Below are 24,935 nucleotides of genomic sequence, written 5' to 3' on the forward strand. Positions count from 1 at the left end.
CTTGTTTTTTTTTGTGTATAACCTTAAAATTTGTTTTTATTTTATGTTGCCTGAGGATCCCTAGGGATTTGGGGGCTACGATTGTTAATACATATATTACGTATTTCATAAGTGTTAATGGAATTTAGACGTGATAAATCAAAAATCCTTGCCAAGAAACGAGACAGTGAAGGTATGATATGAAACCACTGTATACTAAAACCTCATTTGCATACGGTTTAAGGGCTATTTGAAGATGACTTACTGCCACGCAAAAATAATTCCTCTACAAGCACCCCGGTACGGGGCGCTAATGTGGGAAGTAAATCTGAGGAAGAGGAAAGTCCTTGTTTTACTGGATTCACCCAAGAGCTGCTGCGAGATGATGTAGATGTTCTTTGGGATTACAGTTCACCACAGTCAAGGCGTAAAAAAGTTGTTAGTAGAAAGCCGAAGAAAAAGCTTAATTTGACTAACCATGTAAGTTTATATTTGTAAAAATTACAGTTTGAAAAAGCAACATAATTTCTTAAGTTAACTTTGCTTGATATTGTTTATTTTATTTATTCAACATGTTACAAACACCTGAAGGTACTTACATGTAAGGGATAACAACGAACAAAAATCTGCAAAATAACATAACACCTATAAACTATACAAGTCATAACCAATGTTAGATACCTAGTGGTTTTTGTACAGATCACAGACAGTTTAGAGCCAAAAATATCTAAACCATATTGAAAAGTTGAATTTTATTCAATTTTTTTTTACATTTTTCACGTAAAGTAAATTGCACAAGTTCACACAAAAATCTTTCTGCATTCTTAACTTTATGTTTTCTTATTATCTTATATTTATCAACACAATTAATCAATGATGTAGCAAAATATATAACACAGCCTGATTTAATCTTCTTTGAACAAGTGTTTGAAACTTCTAGTTAACATTCCATTATAAGATATTAAGTAGGGATAGATTTATTTTCTTTCAAATATAAATACTGCAAAAATTTGTTCGGCACCTTCTCAATATAAAAACTTCTGGTCTTACTAAAAAGTTTAGTAACACCACCAATAGTTTCATGTATTAACATTTTATTAAAAAACTTTTTTGGATTTAACAGATTTCAATTTAATTTAAAATACTTATTACCTGATATGAATTTAAATGGCATTATGATGCACTTTTTTGTAAATAGTGTTTTTAATAATATTTAGTAAAATTAGAAAAAAACTTAGACAAATGCTTTCTTCTAACAACTAGTTTTTAACATTATCTTTTTTGCAGGGAGAATCTTTAAGCTCCTTTGGTAGCATATACAGTCATGGACAAAAGTATGGAAAGATTTTCTTTTCTTCTATATCTTTATACTCTATTTCAGAAGTGTGTAGAGCAATAAAACCTCATTAGGTATGCAAAAGTGGTACCTGGTGATCCACCAATATTTTATGCCACTACCTTAGTTGGGTATTAGTTTCAATGTAAAATTCTTTCTTTTCGTTGATTGCAGGTAGTTCCACCCAGTTTTGGGTCAATTTATGAGTTTTGCCCATTGTTACCCACTGATAAACATTGAAAACGGTTCGCCAAAGGCGTGCAACTGGGACTTGTTATTTATCTTATAATCAATGTACTTAAATGCTATTTTATTTTAGAAAGTTACTTTTGTTTGGAATAATATATTTTTTTCACAAATTTATTGAACATAATATGTAGAGTAAAACAGTTGAAAATGTCACTTTTGGATCTGGCACTTTTTGAACAGTGTATAACAATTTTAAATTATAATAGATTGTAGTCTTCTTCGTCATCTGACGAACTGTCATCACCTCTTGACATTATAATTAAAGGATCGACTGTCTGATCGATGAGGTTGTCAAGATCCCACATTTTGTCCTCTTGCTTAATTACATGCTGGACTGCTTTTCGCCAATTCTCTGGTGTCGCTTCCGTAATGGCTTGATCAAACAGTAGCTTAACATCTTTCATTTTAAAAGTCGTGTTTTGTCTTGCTACAAATCCTTTTACCTGCGCCCATATCAGTTCTATAGGATTTAGTTCGCAATGATATGGCGGTAAGCGCAGTACAGTTATATTATATTTTTCGGCTATATCTTCCACGGCGTATTTCATGAAACGAGTTTTGTGTAAGTTTGCCATTGCCAGCAGTTCTTTTTTTATCAAATTTGCTTCAAACGCAATACCTTTTGCAGTCAGCCAATCCATAATTTCTTGCTTTCTCCAACTTGAAGTTGGCGTCTTCTCTATTCGCCGTGAATGATAGCTTGCGTTATCCATAACCACCACCGAATTAGCCGGAAGAAATTTTATCATTTCACCAAAATAGTCCTCGAAAACGTCTGAGTTCATGTCTTCATGGTAATCTCCTGTGCGAGTCGACTCAAAGGTTAGCAGACCTTCTTTTAAAAATCCCTCTTCGCTTCCAATATGTGTGATTATAAGTCTTTTTCCTTTTCCCGAAGGTACTTTAATACCCGTAGACAGGCCTTCTATGAAAGCTTGGCGAGCACTGGTTATATTTTTGTCTTGCCACATTTTTTGGACTATATAACCTTCGTTAATCCACGTCTCATCAAGATAAAAAACTTTCTTTTGCTCCCTGCGGTACTGCTTGATACTTCTCAAGTATTGTCGTCTCCCACAAACAATTTTGTCGCTCTCCAGTAAAAGTTCTTTGCGGTTATGCTTTTCCCAGGCAAAATCCATATTTTTTAAAGTTTTCCATAAAAGTTTTCTACTTATCAACGGAATACTGTCATCTCGGCCAAGCTCCATTAAAATTTTGTCTAGGGTGGGTATTTCCTTTTTAAAATAAAAAGAGTGAACTTTTCTTCGAATTATACATTTAGCATTTTCATCAAGGACTTTTGTAGGTCGTCCTGGCTTTTGCTTGGGAGATTCCACTTGACCTGCTACTTTTCTTTCCCGCAACAATTTGAAAATGGTGGACTTTCCAATTCCACTCATTCGAGAACATTTTTCAACAATTTCTTGCACAGTAAAACTAGGGTAATCGTGTTTTATGCAATCATGTACATTTAAAATAATAACTTTTTCACTCAGCGATAGTGGAGAATTTTTAGTACATCTTTTCGTTGGACTAAATACCTCCATTTTTTAAATATTGGGATAATAATATTGTGATTACACTACAGCGTAGCAGTGACTACTAACGTTTAAAATATGATTTAAAAGTATTTATAGTCTGTATATATTACCTGACCCCATTTTTGCATGTTACAAAGCGTTAAAAGATAGGTACAACATACAAAAGGATTAAAAGTATTTATTTAGTATTTAATCTCTTTCAAAATAAAGGCATTTAATCCGTGAAAATTAAATTCATAAATATTATAAGTACCTGCGCCTATGAACTACCACGAAATGTAGCCAAACAGAACGGAATTCCCCAGTTTATTGCTCTATACACTTCTGAAATAGAGTATAATAATTGTTTATCAATAAATGATTTTATGTCAAAATATAAACAAACACTACTAAATAAATGAACTTTTATTCAAGAAATAAAAATACAAGTTTAAACAATGGGACCTTCAGCTCTTCCACTCATCTTGTAAAACCTCCCATAAATGATTTTTATTTTGTATTATCTCTATTATTCAATCGGATATTCAACACTTTTCTCTAAAAACCAATTTTTTACCAAGAGGAATGAGTGTTTGGGATCATTATGTTGTTGATGTCTCCACAAAAGAGGCATTTTTTCTTCAGCATAAGGTAACATTGTATCCTGTAATATGTGCGGTACATAAATCGATACATTTTTACAAACAGACTCGTTCTGGGCCTTGAAAAGCATTTTCAGACCAGAATACTACCACCCCCATGCATCAAAGTCAAATTTTTTCCTATAGGCCTTCGAACAAATGACCTTCCATTTGAACCAAATACATTAAATTTAGGACAAATTTTGGAAGATTACTTATGCGGACTAGCGATCAAGATCTTTTTAATGCATTTTTCAATATATGAGGCAGTTTTTCTAGGGGGAGACCTGATTTTGGCCGATTATAAATATTACCAAATAATTGAAACTTCCTCAAAATTTTTGAAACTATTAACTAAAACTTCACTTAAACCCAAATTTTTTGCTATAATGCACTGCTTTACACCTTGTCTTTTTAAATAAACAACTCTAAGTAGCAAATTTTTTGACAAATACTTATTTTCCTCATTTTTAACACATTGTTGGATACAATAGTAGCAGAAGAATACTGTACCAATTATTCTAAATTTTAAATATGCACATCAAACATGATTTTTTCATACACATGTCCAAGCCGTAAACAAAAAAGGCAGATAATAAATCAAATCATTTATTCATGTTAAATACCAAAAAAGTTTTACACAAGTCAAAAAAATTAGTCAGAGTTACTATCCTTAAAAGATTTAATACGGTTCGAAACTATATAACATAACTACAGTTCGAAATAAAAACATGCAATAAAACTGAAGACCTTCGTAAGTAAATTAAATAAATGTAGTATATTTTTGTTAAATACCAGGTCGGCTGAAAAGGTGATTGAATTAAAAATATTTCCATATTTTGTCCGTGACTGTATATTAATATCTGTACGGAAATACTGCTATATTATTCAAATTCAAAACATGCTTTATTATCATAAATACATGGTATTTTTTGATAAAGCTACTTATAATATAAAACATGAACATAAATAGACATATTACTAATACATAATTAAAAAAACACAATACTGGGTTCAACATACTAGCATAAACAATAATAAGACAAAGTTTAATTAGAAAGTTTATTTTCTAATTATAGTTAAATTTAACAAGATGAAATTAATTCAAATTTTATGAGAGTAATATCAAAAGTCAAAGTCAAAATCAAGTTTGCGAGGTCTGGCTATTAAATAACGAGACTGCGTGCCTATAGGGCGCCCTAGACGGGTGGGGAAAAAAACGAGTAGTACGTTGGGTATCTAGATATCTTGTCTATGCCTGTACCAAAACATGTTTTCGTCACTATTATAGTATTCGTGCAGTAGCGGTTTGAAACGAACGTGTTTTTTTCTCGTGCAGAAAACCATGTGTGACGAAAAACAAGAGCAACGCATCAATCTTAAATTTCTGGTTAAATTGAAAAGAACTCCGACTGAGTGCTATAAATTGTTGCAAGAGGCCTATGGGGAAAATTCTCTCTCTCGTGCGCGTGTTTTAGAGTAGTGTAAGCGCTTTAGTGAGGGCCGAGAGAGCACTGAAGATGACCAGCGCTCAGGTCACCCTGTCACTGTTTTAACTCCGGAAACAGTGACCAAAATCAACCAAATTGTGCGTGCAGATCGTCGAATAAGCGCCCGGATGATTGCCGAGGCTGTAAACGCCGATAAAGAAACGGTTAGAAAAATTTCACACGGGGAATTACACATGACAAAAGTCTGTGCGAAGTTGGTGCCAAAAAAACCTGACACCTGACCAAAAGCTCTTGCGTCAACAGGTCTGCTCAGATTTCCTTGAAAGGTTAGAAAAAGATCCCGGACTGATGAAAAACAATATTACTTTCGACGAAACGTGGATTTTTCAATACGATGTTGAAACCAAGCGGCAATCGATGCATTGGAAGACGCCTGAATCGCCCAGAATAAAAAAAGCAAGGATGTCCAAATCAAAATTCAAGGCAATGTTGATCGTTTTAACGGTATTAACCGACATTAACGGTATCGTGATGATTGAATGGGTTCCAGAGGGTCAGACTGTCAACCAGACTTACTATTTGTCAGTTTCGGCAACACTGCGAGAACGAGTTCGTAAGAAACGGTCCGAGTTGTGGAAAAACAACTCGTGGATTTTGCACCAGGACAACGCACCTGCCCATAACGCGTTATCTGTGAAGCAGTATTTGGCCGGTAAGCGCACTCCAGTGCTCGAACACGCGCCGTATTCGCCAGATTTGGCCCCGTGCGACTATTTTTTGTTTCCGAAGATAAAATCTGCTTTGAAAGGGACCCGATTTGAGTCGATGGAAGCGGTAAAGCAAAAAACGGCAGTGCTCCTAAAGGCCCTTACCAACTTCCAGCACTGCTTCGATCAATGGAAAAACGTATGGAAAGATGTGTGGCGAGTATATTGAAGGAGAGCAGTATATTGGGGGGGGAGGGCAGTATATTGAAGGGGAGCATTCGAATGTATAATATCTTTTATAATAAAACTCTTTTTCGTAACCAGTCTCGTTATTTAATAGCCAGACCTCGTATTGTGCTTTAATATAGCGTATATACACAAAAGGTGTTATTCGCGTAAAACGATCTTCCATAACACCATACATTATATATACAATTACGGTCCTGTTAAAAAAAACAATAATAAGAAGCAAACAGTTATTTAAAAATAAATATACAGAAAACTTAAGTCTACTAAAATAACCCAGACGTAGAGTATTAAGAAGAGAAAAAAAATTAAGTTATCATCTGTTGTAAAAACTTGGTGTATTGATTTTAAAAAAAAATAATGATCAGAGCTAGCCACCAGCAAATAATTTGAATTGAGAAATTCCACCGCATGGTAGGCAAAACAGTTTTCAAATTTTGTTGTGCAGTGAAAGAGAATATCAAAATTAGCCACATTTCTAAGGTTAAATTTATGTAAAGGGCCCCTTGCAGTCAAGTATTCTGTAAGATAAGATGGAGAGAAGAAAATTTATCGCAACATCCATTACAAGGCCCAGATTTATAGTTAACAGACAAGATAATTACTCTTTTTATATAAATGGTTGTCAAATTGAAACTAATGAACTTAGCCCTGATGGCCTCGGACCCAATAATCAGGTGTACATAACCCTGATAAGTGCTGTTGCTGTGCTATGACAAAAATAATATAAAATATAACATGACCAAAAATCTAACCTTTAAATCTTTATTAGAAAGTAATTATATCCTATTGGCCTATTCCCATTTATCTTCAAAAAAACTCTGTTGGGCTGTAAAAATACTTGCTTTTAAGCAGTTTCGTTAAGGACTTTTTAATGCGAGGAGGACTTTTAGAGGCTATTAGAGTTTATTTAGTCAAGCTCCCCTGATTACATGTTTAAATAATTGTGTTTTATTTTTGGATGTATATCTTACTACAGATTTTATATAAATTTGATTAATCTGTAAAAACAAAAAATATTTTCAATATATATTTTTGGTTTATAATGAGTGGGTTCAGTATAAACTGACAGGAAGCTCCCCATGCCAAGATGCATTAATTTAGGAGTAAATTATTTGAAATGATTTAAGATGCATAACTTAATTGTTTATTAACATAACCGTGTCAACTGATAAAATGTAGTGACTGGTGGTTTACTAACCTCAGCAACAGAAAATCATCTGGAAAGCAGATCAGTTTTTCCTAACCCTCCATCAAAATTTGGAAAAATTCATTTATATAATATATGGTAAATAACACTGTATCCTGCGGTACACCAAACTCAACTGGACAGCTATAGCTTAAATGGTTGTTTATTTTGTTATATTGTGTTATATTTTGTAAATATGATAGAAAAAAGGATATACTGCCTAGTCACGATGAAAGGAACAAATTCATTTATAATTCAGGTATTTTTTTCTTCTTTTATTTCTTGGACACATTGATTGTGTATTCACTTAAAATATTTGTGTATTCTTTTATTTAATCAATATTTTTTAATTGAGATCGATACTCAGGTCACCATCCATATACTCAAAAATAATTACTAAAAAATCTCTATTTAACACTTGTAATTGCGATTTTTTTTTGTAGTCCACTGTGTGTGTTCCAAACTTCCAAATCAAATTCGCTTAAACTATATCCACATAGATAAAAAACAAAATAAAATAAATATTATATATGTGCAAAAAAATATATTTTATAAGTGCTATGATAACATAGTCTTCTTTTTATCCAGTGCTATAGGGATATACAGGGTGTAAATAAATACATGCGAAAAAATTCAGGGGCTGATTCTTGGGCAAATTTTAAGAAAAAAACTTTATAGGAACATTTGTCCTAAAAGGCGTAACTTTTGAGATACCGGGTGGTAAAGATTGAAGAAAAATATATGTTTTTTTTATAAACCCTGTAAAACCCCTGTAGATATTTTAATAAAATTTGGAATGCATTTTCTATGCATCAAAAGACATTTTCTGAGGCTCACTATTTTTTTAATTTGTGCTAGTGACGTTCGTGTAAGGTTTAAATTAAATATTTTTATTTAAAATATGGTACGCCACTTTTTTTTAAATTTTTGTTTTAATTAAACCAAATTAACAAAAAAGAAATTAAATAATTATAAAAAAATTTGAAAATTACCACTTCCTATTATGCAAGAGTCTATTATATTATTATATATACAAGGTGTCTGGAAAGTCAACGATAATACTGAAGGGACTGATGGAGCAACTCATAAGCACCCAGAAAAACATAAAATGACCTTAGTAAAAAATCGATATTGGCACTTTAGTGGAAGTCACCAAAATCCTACTCTTGGATCAGATTTTCGATTGTCACGCCTTAAGAATAGATATTTTTTAGAATCTCTTTTTAGCTATGCAACACTGAATAGTCATTTTACTGATCAAAGACAAACATTAAACTAAACGGCCAAAAAATTTAATAAGAAATCTATTCTAAAATAAAGTATTAGGTACTTATTTTTGAATTTGACCGCTCATACTGGACCGAAAAATTGTACGTCAACCCGGCTAATACCTTAAAAACTTTGCTCATTTAATTTAATTTTAAAATTACCCAATATGTTTTAAAAAAAGCTTTACTGTTATTGTGACAGAGTGAAAGATAAACCTAATCTACCTTATGAAAAAAATAAAACAAATTTATAATTATGTTATGTTCAAAAAATATTTTTATTTAACTTAAAAAAAAATCTAAAAATCAAATAATATGTTCGAACTGTCTACCACCAACGCGAATGCAGGCGTGGCATCTTTTAATAAATGACCTATTGATCCATCTTGCATTCCTGGCAGCGTTAAGATCTTGGGCTGCATCATTTATTGACTGTCGTAATTCAGCAATATTATTTGTTGGCCTTGCATAAACCTTTTCTTTTATGCAACCCCAGTAAAAAAAATCGAGGGGGTTTAGGTCTGGAGACCTGGGAGGCCATAAAATTGGACAAGTCGGCCGATCCATCTGTTGGGGTATGTTTGGTTTAAATACCGACGAACTTCATGGGCATAATGTGCCGGGCAACCATCATTTTGGAACCACATTATTCGGCGACTGGCCAAAGGAACATCTTCTAAAAGAATTGTTAGATTGTTTCGACAAAAATCTAAATAAGCCTGCCAGTTCAAATTTTCTGGTAATTCGAATGGGCCAATTACACGTCCGTTCAAGATACCGGTCCACAAGTTTACTTTAAATCGGTACTGTGACCTTTCTTCTCGAATAGAGTGGGGATTTTCCGCATAAGTATGAAAATTGTGCATGTTCATAAAGCCATCCTTTTTGAATGTACTCTCATCCGACCACAGTATATTATTTAAAAAATTCGGATCATCTTGATTTTTTTGCAACATTCTGCAGCAAAATTGTAGGCGTGGTTCGTAGTCTCGAGGCAGTAGGCTTTGCACTCGTTGAACATGATAAGGATGATATTGAAATCGCCTAGTGATGTCGTTTACTACCGATTTCGGTATCCCTGTTCTTCTTTCGATTTCTCGTGCCGAAGTAGTCGGATCATACATTTCAATTTCTTCTAAAACTTGATCAACATAATCAATACGAGGTCTTCCCTCTCGAACAGGAGCATGAGGCATTCTGCCTTCGAAATATGAGCGGTGAACATTAATAAATACACGATAGTCAGGATATTGGGCCAAATTCGGATATCTTTCTTGATAAGGATTAGATGCTGCTAGAGCATTTCCTCTGCATTCACCATAAATGAGATGCATGGTTGCATATTCTTGGGCGGTATACGGCAAGGGCATAATAAATGATTAACCAATAAAACAAACAGCTCAAAGAACCTAGTCCACAGGAAAATGAACTCAAAAACAAATCCAAAGCAAAAGGTAACAACAACGACATTTTTAATTTTAAATTTATTAATTTAAGAATTCTATTTTTTACTTCAGTATATAAAACTGTTTATGTTAGTCCGTCAAGGTGCGTAGTATAGTTTATAAAAACATAGGTCTGTCATCCGAATCACGAACTGTTTAGTTTTTTAAAACAATTTGCAAGGTTTCATCATTGGGAATGTAGGAAGTATTGTAAAGAGAAAACATCTTAGTTTTGAAAATTACCACGAATTGTTAGTTTAAGACTGATATAAATAGTTGTAGTTTTGGGTGAATAAATCAGTATTGAATTCTACAAAGTGGTTCTTTACTCAACCTATTACGGCCAAACCACCCTGCCTGTAAACCTATAGTGAGGCTGCTATAGGGTAATAGGGAATAAAAAAGGTTTAAGGGAACCCTCCCTAAATCTTTTCAGTTAGGATACAAGCAAAAAAGTAGTTAGTTCACGGAATTTTCGGATACCCTGTATATATTATTATTATTATTATTATTATTATTTTTTTTTTTTTTTTTTTGAAATGACCCCATGTGGTAAAATCTAGTGGATTCATATCTATATTCATATCTACCGAGGTGGCCAAAACTGAGGATCGCCTCGGCCTATCCAACGATTTGGATATGTTTTGTCTAAATAACGACATGCTAATAAATTAAAATGGGCAGCAGCCCCATCGTGCATAAACCACATTAGTCTTCTAACATCTAAGGGTATTGCCTCACGAAGTCCTGGAAGTATGTCTTGAAGAAAATAAGTGTATGTTTCCCCATTCAATCTCTGTGGTAGAAAATATGGGCCAATAAGGTGGTCTCCAATGATTCCAACCCATACATTTAAAGAAAATTGTTGTTGGTGATCAGCTTCAACTATGGCATAGGGATTTTTAATTTGACCAAATGTGGTTATTATGTTAATTAATGAATGCCTCTCTAGAAAAATTAGCTTCATTGGTAAACAGAATCTGCCTTAATAACTGACGGTTTTGCTCAATGACTTCCAACGCTCCTAACATCCAACGAGAAAAAGACGCCTAGGAAAATCTCGTGGTGATAGAGCCTGGACTCGTTGTACGTGATATAGATATAACTGATCCTTTAAAATAGTCCATACCGTCATATAATTGGCATGTAGCTGCAGACCAATGTTTCTAGTGTCAAGTTGTTCATAAATTAAATTAAGTACTGCTTCTTCCAATTCCGGTGTTCTAATATCGCGTTGGCGACCACAATCATCCTTTCTTGGTTGAAAAGTTCCAGTTTCTCTTAGTCTTTGATAAAGGCATGCAAATAATGTATAATGATGTGCCATTCGTTGAGGGTACATTTCAGCATACATTCTAGATACTTGCAATGAATTTTCGTTAGCAAGGCCATAAACAAAATGCATATCGGTCATTTCTGCATTTGAACAATTTGCCATTTTGATGAAATGGATCAAAATTGCACAAAAAAGTCAGCAGACATTTAACAGGTTAATACAGATTTTAAGTGCTGTACTATATTTTTTATCACAAATATTTACTTGCACGAAAACCTTGAAACCTTGCACGAACATCACTGATACAAATAAAAAAAATAGTGAGCCTCAGAAAATGCCTTTTGATGCATAGAAGATTCATACTAAATATTACTAAAATATCTACAGGGGTTTCACAGGTATTGTAAAAAAACATATATTTTTCTTCAATCTTTAACACCCGGTATCTCAAAACTTAGGACTTTTAGGACATACGTTCATATAAAGTTTTTTTCTTATAATTTACCCAAGAATCAGCCTCTTAATTTTTTCGCATCTATTTACTTACACCCTGTATATTATGTGCAAATTTTTTTCACTTATATATTTTTTTGTTTTAAATAATAATTGTGACACTTAACCGTTGAATTAAATGACTTGTAGCCTACGAAAGTGGAAGCCACAAGTAGACAGATAAGACGCCATAATTCTAATAATATAGACCAAATTAAACAAGATTTTTGTGAATTGAGGCAAGAGTTGATGGCCTTAAAAGCTGCAATTGCTATGCCTGATCATGAGGAGAGCCTTATATTATCTCCTAGAGAAGAGGAGGCATTTAATAGGACACAGGAAAGTACATTATTTGATGACATCGATATCGGACATTTTGAATCACAAGGTATTTATTTATATTTTAAAATTCCCAGTACTTATTTTTCAAAAGTTTCAGATAGAGTAATAAATGGCAGCATGCCCCACATAGATGATCTAGAAGATCCATTTGATGATGGAATGGACGATAAATTGTTTATGTTTAGTCAGCAAGTGGAAATACAATTAGAACAAAACTGTGATATTAACAAACCAAGCACCTCAAATCAGTGCGGAATCTCCAAAACTGAAACTAGAAGGCTTACAAATAGCTTTAAGACAAAACAGACTAATACTTCTGAGGTATATATTATAGTATTGCCTTTTCATATTTATTGTAAAATTATGTTATTTATAGGTATTCAATGATTCATTTGATCAGGTATTATCTCAAATCGCAGACGACGATTTGGATCAGCTAACTCAAGTTGTCGGCATAGAAGAGTATAGGCAAAATTCTAAATTATCTCTTAAACCTTGTACAAATTCCAAAGTTTTTCCTAGGTCCCGATCGGAAAACATAGTAGACGTGCATATGGTTACTCAGCGTGCCCCGAGTGAACAAAAGCCTGGTGTATCATCAAGTAAAATGCAGTTGCAGAGAACGCAGAGTTTTGAAAGTTATGGCATTGGTAAGCTATCTAGTTAAGATTTCCTCACGCTTCACATTGATATATCTACTTAAGAACAATATAAAACTTACATCGAATACGGTTGTCAGAGTTTCGCAAGTCATAGTTAATGCTTTTGCGCCATTTTTTAGCGTGGGATTTACAGCCTGTTGATATCGAGCATCCCATGACTCTCCGCGATATTTCCAAAGTAATTTGCCTCCCCTTGATAATTTCTAAATAAGAGTTCCCTATCCATTTTGAACGCTAGAAGATTTACAAATAAACTTATATCTGGCGTCGATCATATAGATAGTGCATGATGACAGAGTATAGTGTCCCTCGTTTATATCGTTAAAATATAAATAGCGGGATTAAGGACAACAAATCAAACCTCCAGTTTTTAATTTTATATTTAGTAAGATGTGCTGACATAGTTACGTATTATTATGGCGTATTATTATACGTATTATTATGGCGTATAGTTAGTTACTTGGCTCTTCATGATGGCTGCAAGTGGGAGGAGCTTGTGCTGCTGTTAAGTATATTTAGTAATATCGCAACCGGGTATTCAGTGGGGTCTGTCCGTTGCATGTAAACAATTTTATTTTGCCTCATGACTTTCACCTTTTTTTTCCAAAATTTCATTCTTTTAATTTACGTTGTAAATACGTTATTTTATTTTTATTGCATTTTATTTTATTTTATTTACGCCATTCAACAGAAATACATCCAATTACTGAATGGGAAAAAAAATACATTTACAATCAATAACAATAAGGAAATGCTTAAAAAGAAAAACAATGAGAAAAGTAAAGAAAAAAAAACAAAGTTTTACTAAGAATAGTGTACTTTTTTGATATCTGCTATGCTACAGTTAAATAAGTCACATTGACCCTGAACAGAATTATATGTGTTACAGGCTCTGCGTAGTGGAGAAAATTTGTTAATGTTAGTCCTTGGTCTAGGTAGGTAAAATGTTTGTGAGTTTCTGGCTGATATGCGAGGTATGTGAAAGTTCAGGTCTTGTAATAATTCTGGCAAGTCGATTAAGTTGTTCACTAATTTATATAGAAACTGCAAATCAGCAGATATTCTTCTATCTTCTAAAGAATGAAAGAAAAATCTTTCCAGTAACCGTGTATGTGGAAAACCGATTTCTGGGTACACTCCATCGCATTTATAGCAAAGAAATTTTAGAAATTTTCTCTGTATACCCTCAATCTCATTTATATGGTTTTGGTAATAGGGGGACCAAACTTGAGAAGCATACTCAAGTATGGATCTGACATATGAGAAGAATAAGATTTTTAGGCTGATGATATTATTAAAATTATGAGAGTTACGTATTACAAAACCTAGCAATGAGGATGTTATACGTGTGGGTGAAAGAACATGCATCTTCAAGTCATAAGATTCCAATATACTTAAAAGGGATGTATGATATGATGGCAAGCTTACATCATTGAAGTTAATATTAAATTCACCAGCCAATATAACTATGGAGTGTAGAGATAATTGGGATAATAGAGAATCAAGTTTGTCCAGGAACATACCAATATCTCCTGTGGGTGGTCTATAAACACAAAGAACATATAAATTAAATCGCTTACAAAAACAAAGGGAGAATTCAAAAACCTTCTCCAACAGAAAGCTATCATACTTATTAATTTTACAGAAAAAAGCTTCAATTGTTTGTTTAACTAAAATAGCTGTTCCTCCATGTATGGAGTGTTCCGACAAAAAATTGATATAGGAATATAATCAGATATTAAGAAACATTCGTTAGGCTTTAACCAGTGCTCAGTTAGTAATACATAGTTATGTATATCTCCAAAAACTTCTAATTTATTACAAATATAATCGGAGAGCATCTGATGTTTTAATTTAAAAATAAACAAATAAACGTTATACAAAATTCTTTGATGTACAGACAACATATCTAGGACACCCAACATAGAGACAACAGGCGTGTAACGATTACAATTTAGAATCAATCTCATAGCCCTATTTTGAATTCTTTCTAGTTGGTCAATTCTATACTGTGGCAAGTTAAACAATAATGTTGAACAGAACTGTAAATGAGGAAGAGCAATGGCGTTGTAAAGTTTTAATTTGATGTACATTGACAAATTTTTTCCAATTCTTGTGTTAAATCCAACTTTTTTTGAAAATTTTCTCATTACATAATCTGCATGAGCATGGAAATTCAGATTGGCATCGAAAATTGTTCCCAAATATTTAATTTCTTTGGCATACAAAATACTTTCCCCATTAACAGAAATCTGTATATTGCCTGTGTCTATAGAACTTAATCTAGATTTCTTGCCAAATATACAAAACTTGGATTTACTTGCATTTAAACTTAGTTCTACAGAGCCAGATGAATAAGTTATTGAGTTCAACGTTCATGACCTGTTGCAGTTGATGAATGTCTTTACCCACCACATATAACATTGTATCGTCCGCAAACAACACCACATTACACCCCCGCACTACCTCCACCATATCGTTGACATACAATAAAAATAGCAAGGGGCCCAAGACCGTTCCCTGCGGTACACCATGCTTTACATTAACACTTTCAGATGAACTATTTTTGTACATGACTCGCTGAACTCTACCACTTAGATAAGATTGAAACCACTTCAATACATTATGTTTAAGGCCTAACCGTTCTAATTTCCTAATTAACATTTCTCTACTCACGGTTTCAAACGCTTTCTTAAAATCCAAAAATACAGCAAGTACTAGATTATCAAAGTCAAGGGCCCTGAGAAAATTATCAACTATATTAATAATGACAGACTCACATGAATGATTCTCACGGAACCCCGATTGGTTAGGCACAACTATTTTATTTATATTACAATGTTCGAGTAGCTGTTCCTTAACACATACTTCAAGGAGCTTCTCATAAATAGGTACGGTGTTAATTGGCCGAAATTCATTACACAATTTAGCGTTTTGCACTTTTGGAACAGGAACAACAGTAGAAAGTTTCCAGGCTTGCGGAAAAATCCCAGTACTTAAGGATGTATTGATAATATCCAAAAGACGATCACCCACAACATAAGCAACATCGCAAAGAACCTGCTTAGAGATGCCACTCTCCCCACCACCAACGTTTTTTAGATTTTTAAGTATTTCCTTCATTTTAGTCATCGAAACTTTATTAAATTGTGTCAAGGTTTTCTGGACTGAAGGTGGTTCAATGAAATATGTTTGGCCATTTGCTGCTGGTGGAATATCTGCAAGAATAAGATCAATACTATTCACGAAATAATTATTAAATCTATGTGCAATATCATCCTCCTGTGTAATGATTTCATTTTCAAACTTTATTTCATTAGACATGTTTTGGTTTTTTCCTGGCAAAAGCGTCTTCAGATTTTTCCAGAGTTCTTTTTGATTATTTTTATTTAGATCTATGGTATTCGCAAAAAATCTATCCTTTTCTACTCTTATCTTGCTTACTATGTTATTTCTTATAGCTTTATATTCATTCCAAACGTTTTCGTTTTTTTCTATGGCAGCCCTTTTATATAATCAATCCCTTTCCTGCATTTGCTCCCTTATATCTTGAGTTATCCATTTTTTATCGGCATATTTCTGTTTTTGCACAATTTTTAATCCTTGGACCCATACTGTCAAGAATTGTTCTATTCCAATTGCATGTAAGCAGTTCTTCCTGAAATTTATGGCATTTCTAGGTCTTAAAAGACCTAGTATAACTTACTATATCCATTGGCTGTTCCTTCGATTGATCCATAGAAATTGATATAATAGAACGTTTGACAATATCTGTAATATGTGACTGAAAAGAAAGAGAGCTATCAAATGTTACACCTAAGTCATTCAAAACTGTTGATCTAGGGACTGTGACATTGTTTATGGTATAGTCATAAATAATTATTTTTTTCTTTAAACTGAAAGAAACAACATTACATTTAGCAGCATTTAGAGGCAGGTTGTTATTTTTACACCATGCATTAAGTTTGTTTAAGTCACTTTGAAGTAAAATACAGTCCAAAATGCTGTTAATTCTATAAAAAACTTTTTTATCGTCCGCGTATAATAGACTATTTACAGAAAGTTCATCAGATATTTTATTAATAAATGAGTTGAAAAAAAGCGGTCCCAAAATTGAGCCCTGTGGGACTCCAGAAGCGGCAATAATCTTTGCCGAGCTTCGACTATAGCACGCTACGTACTGGGGGCGGTCACTCAAGTAGGATCTAAAAAGATTCGTTAGGCCGGAAGAAAATCCATAAATTCGATCGAAGTTGTTAACGAGAATGCCATGGTCGAGTCGGTCAAAGGCCTTAGAAAAGTCCGTATATATGACGTCGACTTGAGAGTTGTTATTTATTGATTCAGTTATAAATTCAGTAAGAGAAACTAGATTTGTTGTGGTAGACCTGCCCTTCATAAAACCGTGTTGTCTACTGTCAATCAGATGTTTCATTGATGGATATAAAGCAGTATGCAGAACACGTTCAAAACATTTATACTCTATTTCAGAAGTGTGTAGAGCAATAAAACCTCATTAGGTATGCAAAAGTGGTACCTGGTGATCCACCAATATTTTATGCCACTACCTTAGTTGGGTATTAGTTTCAATGTAAAATTCTTTCTTTTCGTTGATTGCAGGTAGTGCCACCCGGTTTTGGGTCAATTTATGAGTTTTGCCCATTGTTACCCACTGATAAACATTGAAAACGGTTCGCCAAAGGCGTGCAACTGGGACTTGTTTTTTACCTTATAATTAATGTACTTATACTCTATTTCAGAAGTGTATAGAGCAATAAACTGGGGAATTCCGTTCTGTTTGGCTACATTTCGTGGTAGTTCATAGGCGTAGGTACTTATAATATTTATGAATTTAATTTTCACGGATTAAATGCCTTTATTTTGAAAGAAAGTTTTTTATCTTGATGAGACGTGGATTAACGAAGGTTATATAGTCCAAAAAATGTGGCAAGACAAAAATATAACCAGTGCTCGCCAAGCTTTCATAAAAGGCCTGTCTACGGGTATTAAAGTACCTTCGGAAAAAGGAAAAAGACTTATAATCACACATATTGGAAGCGAAGAGGGATTTTTAAAAGAAGGTCTGCTAACCTTTGAGTCGACTCGCACAGGAGATTACCATGAAGACATGAACTCAGACGTTTTCGAGAACTATTTTGGTGAAATGATAAAATTTCTTCCGGCAAATTCGGTGGTGGTTATGGATAACGCAAGCTATCATTCACGGCGAATAGAGAAGACGCCAACTTCAAGTTGGAGAAAGCAAGAAATTATCGATTGGCTGACTGCAAAAGGTATTGCGTTTGAAGCAAATTTGATAAAAAAAGAACTGCTGGCAATAGCAAACTTACACAAAACTCGTTTCATGAAATACGCCGTGGAAGATATAGCCGAAAAATATAATATAACTGTACTGCGCTTACCGCCATATCATTGCGAACTAAATCCTATAGAACTGATATGGGCGCAGGTAAAAGGATTTGTAGCAAGACAAAACACGACTTTTAAAATGAAAGATGTTAAGCTACTGTTTGATCAAGCCATTACGGAAGCGACACCAGAGAATTGGCGAAAAGCAGTCCAGCATGTAATTAAGCAAGAGGACAAAATGTGGGATCTTGACAACCTCATCGATCAGACAGTCGATCCTTTAATTATAATGTCAAGAGGTGATGACAGTTCGTCAGATGACGAAGAAGACTACAACCTATTATAATTTAAAATTGTTATACACTGTTCAAAAAGTGCCAGATCCAAAAGTGACATTTTCAACTGTTTTACTCTACATATTATGTTCAATAAATTTGTGAAAAAAATATATTATTCCATTTAAACAAAAGTAACTTTCTAAAATAAAATAGCATTTAAGTACATTAATTATAAGGTAAAAAACAAGTCCCAGTTGCACGCCTTTGGCGAACCGTTTTCAATGTTTATCAGTGGGTAACAATGGGCAAAACTCATAAATTGACCCAAAACCGGGTGGCACTACCTGCAATCAACGAAAAGAAAGAATTTTACATTGAAACTAATACCCAACTAAGTTAGTGGCATAAAATATTGGTGGATCACCAGGTACCACTTTTGCATACCTAATGAAGTTTTATTGCTCTACACACTTCTGAAATAGAGTATAAATGCTATTTTATTTTAGAAAGTTACTTTTGTTTAAATGGAATAATATATTTTTTTCACAAATTTATTGAACATAATATGTAGAGTAAAACAGTTGAAAATGTCACTTTTGGATCTGGCACTTTTTGAACAGTGTATAACAATTTTAAATTATAATAGATTGTAGTCTTCTTCGTCATCTGACGAACTGTCATCACCTCTTGACATTATAATTAAAGGATCGACTGTCTGATCGATGAGGTTGTCAAGATCCCACATTTTGTCCTCTTGCTTAATTACATGCTGGACTGCTTTTCGCCAATTCTCTGGTGTCGCTTCCGTAATGGCTTGATCAAACAGTAGCTTAACATCTTTCATTTTAAAAGTCGTGTTTTGTCTTGCTACAAATCCTTTTACCTGCGCCCATATCAGTTCTATAGGATTTAGTTCGCAATGATATGGCGGTAAGCGCAGTACAGTTATATTATATTTTTCGGCTATATCTTCCACGGCGTATTTCATGAAACGAGTTTTGTGTAAGTTTGCTATTGCCAGCAGTTCTTTTTTTATCAAATTTGCTTCAAACGCAATACTTTTTGCAGTCAGCCAATCGATAATTTCTTGCTTTCTCCAACTTGAAGTTGGCGTCTTCTCTATTCGCCGTGAATGATAGCTTGCGTTATCCATAACCACCACCGAATTAGCCGGAAGAAATTTTATCATTTCACCAAAATAGTCCTCGAAAACGTCTGAGTTCATGTCTTCATGGTAATCTTCTGTGCGAGTCGACTCAAAGGTTAGCAGACCTTCTTTTAAAAATCCCTCTTCGCTTCCAATATGTGTGATTATAAGTCTTTTTCCTTTTCCCGAAGGTACTTTAATACCCGTAGACAGGCCTTCTATGAAAGCTTGGCGAGCACTGGTTATATTTTTGTCTTGCCACATTTTTTGGACTATATAACCTTCGCTAATCCACGTCTCATCAAGATAAAAAACTTTCTTTTGCTCCCTGCGGTACTGCTTGATACTTCTCAAGTATTGTCGTCTCCAACAAACAATTTCGTCGCTCTCCAGTAAAAGTGCTTTGCGGTTATACTTTTCCCAGGCAAAATCCATATTTTTTAAAGTTTTCCATAAAAGTTTTCTACTTATCAACGGAATACTGTCATCTCGGCCAAGCTCCATTAAAATTTTGTCTAGGGTGGGTATTTCCTTTTTAAAATAAAAAGAGTGAACTTTTCTTCGAATTATACATTTAGCATTTTCATCAAGGACTTTTGTAGGTCGTCCTGGCTTTTGCTTGGGAGATTCCACTTGACCTGCTACTTTTCTTTCCCGCAACAATTTGAAAATGGTGGACTTTCCAATTCCACTCATTCGAGAACATTTTTCAACAATTTCTTGCACAGTAAAACTAGGGTAATCGTGTTTTATGCAATCATGTACATTTAAAATAATAACTTTTTCACTCAGCGATAGTGGAGAATTTTTAGTACATCTTTTCGTTGGACTGAATACCTCCATTTTTTAAATATTGGGATAATAATATTGTGATTACACTACAGCGTAGCAGTGACTACTAACGTTTAAAATATGATTTAAAAGTATTTATAGTCTGTATATATTACCTGACCCCATTTTTGCATGTTACAAAGCGTTAAAAGATAGGTACCTATACAAAAGGATTAAAAGTATTTATTTAGTATTTAATCTCTTTCAAAATAAAGGCATTTAATCCGTGAAAATTAAATTCATAAATATTATAAGTACCTGCGCCTATAAACTACCACGAAATGTAGCCAAACAGAACGGAATTCCCCAGTTTATTGCTCTATACACTTCTGAAATAGGGTAGTTATTAATAGTATAGAAAAGTTATTAATTATTGTTATAGGGCGATAGTTTTCTATAAGATTTTCGTCACTCTTTTTGTGTACAGGAATAATTTTAGATATTTTCCAAAGATCAGGAAAGCTTTCTTGTTTTAACGCTAAATTAAAAAGTAAAGTTAATGGTTTAACAAAAGCTATGGCACAATCATAGAGAAGGAAAGCAGGAATTTTGTCGGGTCCAACAGTTGCTTTTGGTTTAATAGTCTTAAGAGCTCGTAATACTTCATCTTCCGTGAATCTGGATATAATGATGGTATCTGCAAATATGTTTTGAGCATTGTGCCAGGTTGTGTAGCAGTGGAAGAAATATATGCACTTTCAAAGAAATCTGCGAATGCGTTTGCAATAGCTTGAGGATCAGACATAATCATTCCCTGTTGGTCAGTCATATTTTGAGGTAACAAATTGTTATTTTGTGAGCTTTGAATTACCTTCCAAAAATTGTTTGGTTGGGAAAATAAATTATTTTCAAGATTAACACAGTATTGTCTGTGTGAAAATTCTTAGGTCAGCTTTTTTAAAATTATAAAAAATATTAAACCGCTATTTATTTTTTTTGTCAAGGTTATATCTAAACTTAATCAACAAGGCTGGATGAATATCTTCTTCTTTAACTAAGAAATCATGGCATCTCTGTACTTTACAAAGATCTGATCGAGATGTAATAACGAGATCCAGAAGCCGTCCCTGGATATTTTCAATAAAATTTATTTGTTTCCAATCAAAAAATTCTAACAAATTATTAAGTTGGTTAACTCTAAATGACGGATTAGCTCCTTTCGAATACAAAATGTACTCTGGAATATTAAAGTCTCCTAGAAACATATTTTTTGAATTGTAAAGGTACGTTAGCGTTGAAATGTAATCAAAAACATCTTCAAAAACCTCTGAAAAACGTCCGGGTGGGATGTAAGTTAAAATAATAAAAAGATTGGTGTGATTAATAATTATTTTTAGGCCAATGATTTCTATGATGCTACGCAAATCGTTAGGAAGAACCAATTTTAGGTTTACGACAGAAAAAGTTTGTCTAACCGCCAATATAACACCACCCCCCTTATCCTCACTCATCTCGGCGTAGTTTCTGTCACAGCGATATACTGTGTATTCGTTCGGAAAAAGTTCTGAATCAAAAAAACTCATCAGAAAAAATCATTCAGCCCAGACTCTGTAATAGCGATAATATCATATGTACACGTTAGTACAGAATTGAAAAAAGATTTTGTTTTCGAGCGAAGGCAATTGGTATTCTGATAATAGATGCAAAGGTCGTCAGTACGCTGCTGCTGCCGGGTTTCGATCGACTGAGAGCCACTGCAGCCATAAGAGTTAAGTTGAAGCGAGAGAGTGTCGTAAAGCGAGAAGGAAGAGCGGTGTGAACCTGATGATTGCTACAGAGTGGACCCAAATATTTCAGATTTGTACTTTGCGTTAATTTGCTTATATGAATAACAATTTTTGTAATTCCAAGAAGCGTGTTTGGTGTCTATGTCTAACTTAAATCTATCTTTTACAAAGCTACAGTTACTACACTTGTAATTATCTTCTGAGACATTGCAATTTTTAAATTCGTGTGAGCCTGAGCATAGAGAAGAAACAATTTTATTTTTACAGAATTTATTAGAGTGCCCAAAATTATTACATTTGAAACAACGAGTTACAGAAGTTATCGTAAATTTGACAACTATCAAGCTCAATAACAATGTGTTTTTGATGTGTTAGTTTTTTAAAAGTGACTGTATCTATCTGTAGCAAAGCCTGAAAAATGTTTTCTTGTTTCTTTGTTGACCATACTTTAAGTACCCTAAACTCAGATAAGAAAAGATTTTTATGTTGACATTTTAAGTGATATTCTAAAGCTTCTTTGGAGTAGTCTTCTGTCAAACCAACGACTCGTACCATCGGCCTAGTTGATTTAAGTTCACGGATTTCATATTCTTCTGCTAATTTCTCATTAGCTAAATTTATTATTCGATCAGCACTGTTTGGGTCAGCAGTTACAATTAACCCTCCATTGGCAGCATGCTTAACGTTCGCAATTTGTAGCTTCTCATCCGCCGGTTTAATATGATTCAGAATATCTGTCTTCGTGCGACTATTATCCTGGTCTGCATTCTTAGGTTTTACAATAAGTTTTGTCATCTGGTTCGCCACAACATCCGCATAACTAATTTTAGGTAAGGGTGTCTCGGTAGGACTTAAAACAGAAAATTTTTCTTCAATGGTCTGCAATATTGAGTCTTTCACAGAAGAAATGTTGTGCTCCATAGACTCTTTGATGGTGCTCCTAATGCCCTCTAAAGGTAGGTTACGACATGAAGGACATCGCCAGATTAATCCAGGAATGGTCGGTATAATTGTTGCCGCAATTGCAAATTTTCTTAATTTGTTTATTACAAGTCGCAGGGTCATACTTAAAGATAGCAGGAATTGATTTGAGACAGGATTGCTTTACGCATGGATAATTCTATGTATCCTTTTCTAGAACAAGTTCATTAAAAAACTTAATAATTCTGGCACAAGAAGGCAAAACAAACAAAAAATGTTGTTTACAAAGAAGTTCTTCAGTAAAACTTTTCTCTTATTTTTAAATTCCACGTGAGCAACGCCGCGGGCATTCAGCTAGTATATTAATAAATATACTAGCTGAATGCCCGCGGCGTTGCTTGCTTTGGGTTCCGGTGACTTTGTTAATGTAAACAAAGACCCTACTAGTTCTTTTTTCTCCAAGGTTAAACAAACCCTTGATATAATCTGACTGAATTTTTTCATACTAGGAAAGTTATACCCTATGAATCCCAGAACTCCTCTCCTCTACGGCCTTCCTAAAATCCATAAACCCAATCTCCCTATTAGGCCAGTAGTGTCGTTTGTAAACTCACCTTGTTACAACTTGTCAGCCTGGTTAAATACCACCCTCAGAGATGTAACTGGTTTCAGAAGTACTTATTCCACAAAAAATTCAGTAGTTGACAAATTTTTAAAAAAATATCTACATACCAGAGGGTTCAAAACTAATTTCTCTGGATGTTAAGAACTTATTTCCAAGCATTCCACCTGGTGATTGCCTTGATCTAGTCAGGTCCCTTTTGCTTAAGTCGCCGCTTGACAGATTTATTGTTGATGATCTTCTAACACTCCTCAAGCTAGTACTTGATCAGAATTGTTTCGTTTTCAACAACAGGTTTTTTTAGACAAGTTACTGGACTAGCAATGGGGTCTTGCCTCTCTCCTCTTCCGAGTGAGATTTTGATGCACCATTTGGAGAAAAGGATTGTCAATGGGAAGTTTGGTGCTTTTCTAACTGTATATAGGAGATACGTGGATTATTTTTTTGTGGTGTGGAATGGAACTGATCTAGAATTGGCGGATTTCCTCCTTTCTATAAACTCTCTTCACGCAAATATCTCGTTTACCATTGAAGAAGAAAGAGATGGAAGGTTACCTTTTCTTGATGTGCTTGTTTCAAGAAATACCAACAAACTTGAATTTGAGATTTACCGCAAACCCACCACTACGGACAGTGTCATCCAATACTCCTCAAACTCCCCTTATTCCTACAAATTTGCCACTTTTAATTCCCTTTTCTATCGCCTTTTCAACATCCCCCTTTCTAGAGAAGCTTTCCTTGATGAACTAAATAATTAAGAATTATAATAAAGAATAATAAAGAATTTTCGCGAAGCATATTGTAGCAAAAGTTTTGGAATTCGGGAAACCTTATAACAGGAGTATCCCCTTTACATAGCGAATTAAGATCATCGTATTTTTTCTTTGTTATCTTTGGTGGAGCACTGTTCAAATTACCAACTTTAATATCGCCTAATAGACCAAAGTCTCTAATCGCTTTAATTCTGTAAAGTCATACCTTGAGTCAAAGTGGCTATATTTAAAAAATATCTTCGTAGGTTCTTTTTTGTCCACCCTTAGCTCCATAACATCGGTCCAATTAATTTTTTTGCCTTCATGACTGATACGGACTGTCAAAATTCGTAATAAATTTGAGACACCCTTAAAATCTAGAAAATCTTTCCAACCCATTGGCATGACTTTGTAGGGATTTTTTCGTCTGGCATGTTCGAATATAGGATGGAGTTGGCTAGGAACAAAAATATCACCAACT

At 34.0% G+C, this 24,935-nt stretch overlaps 1 protein-coding gene across 4 annotated transcripts in view; it reads left to right on the forward strand.

Annotated features, from left to right (window-relative positions):
* LOC126736895 (uncharacterized) overlaps positions 1 to 24,935 on the forward strand; it is a 28,003-nt gene continuing 3,068 nt past the window's right edge. The window contains exons 1-6 of one of the 4 annotated variants that reach the window (XM_050441520.1): positions 1 to 172; positions 224 to 459; positions 11,953 to 12,190; positions 12,236 to 12,465; positions 12,521 to 12,612; positions 12,667 to 12,794. In XM_050441520.1, coding sequence (XP_050297477.1) covers positions 118 to 172; positions 224 to 459; positions 11,953 to 12,190; positions 12,236 to 12,465; positions 12,521 to 12,612; positions 12,667 to 12,794 — 979 coding nt within the window. In that variant the 5' untranslated portion in view covers positions 1 to 117. Of the gene's footprint in view, positions 173 to 223; positions 460 to 11,952; positions 12,191 to 12,235; positions 12,466 to 12,520; positions 12,795 to 24,935 lie in introns of all 4 variants that reach the window. The other 3 variants (XM_050441521.1, XM_050441517.1, XM_050441519.1) reach the window with 3 other exon arrangements.

The sequence above is a fragment of the Anthonomus grandis genome, chromosome 5 (genome assembly GCF_022605725.1).
Source record: "Anthonomus grandis grandis chromosome 5, icAntGran1.3, whole genome shotgun sequence".
Taxonomy (NCBI): domain Eukaryota; kingdom Metazoa; phylum Arthropoda; class Insecta; order Coleoptera; family Curculionidae; genus Anthonomus; species Anthonomus grandis.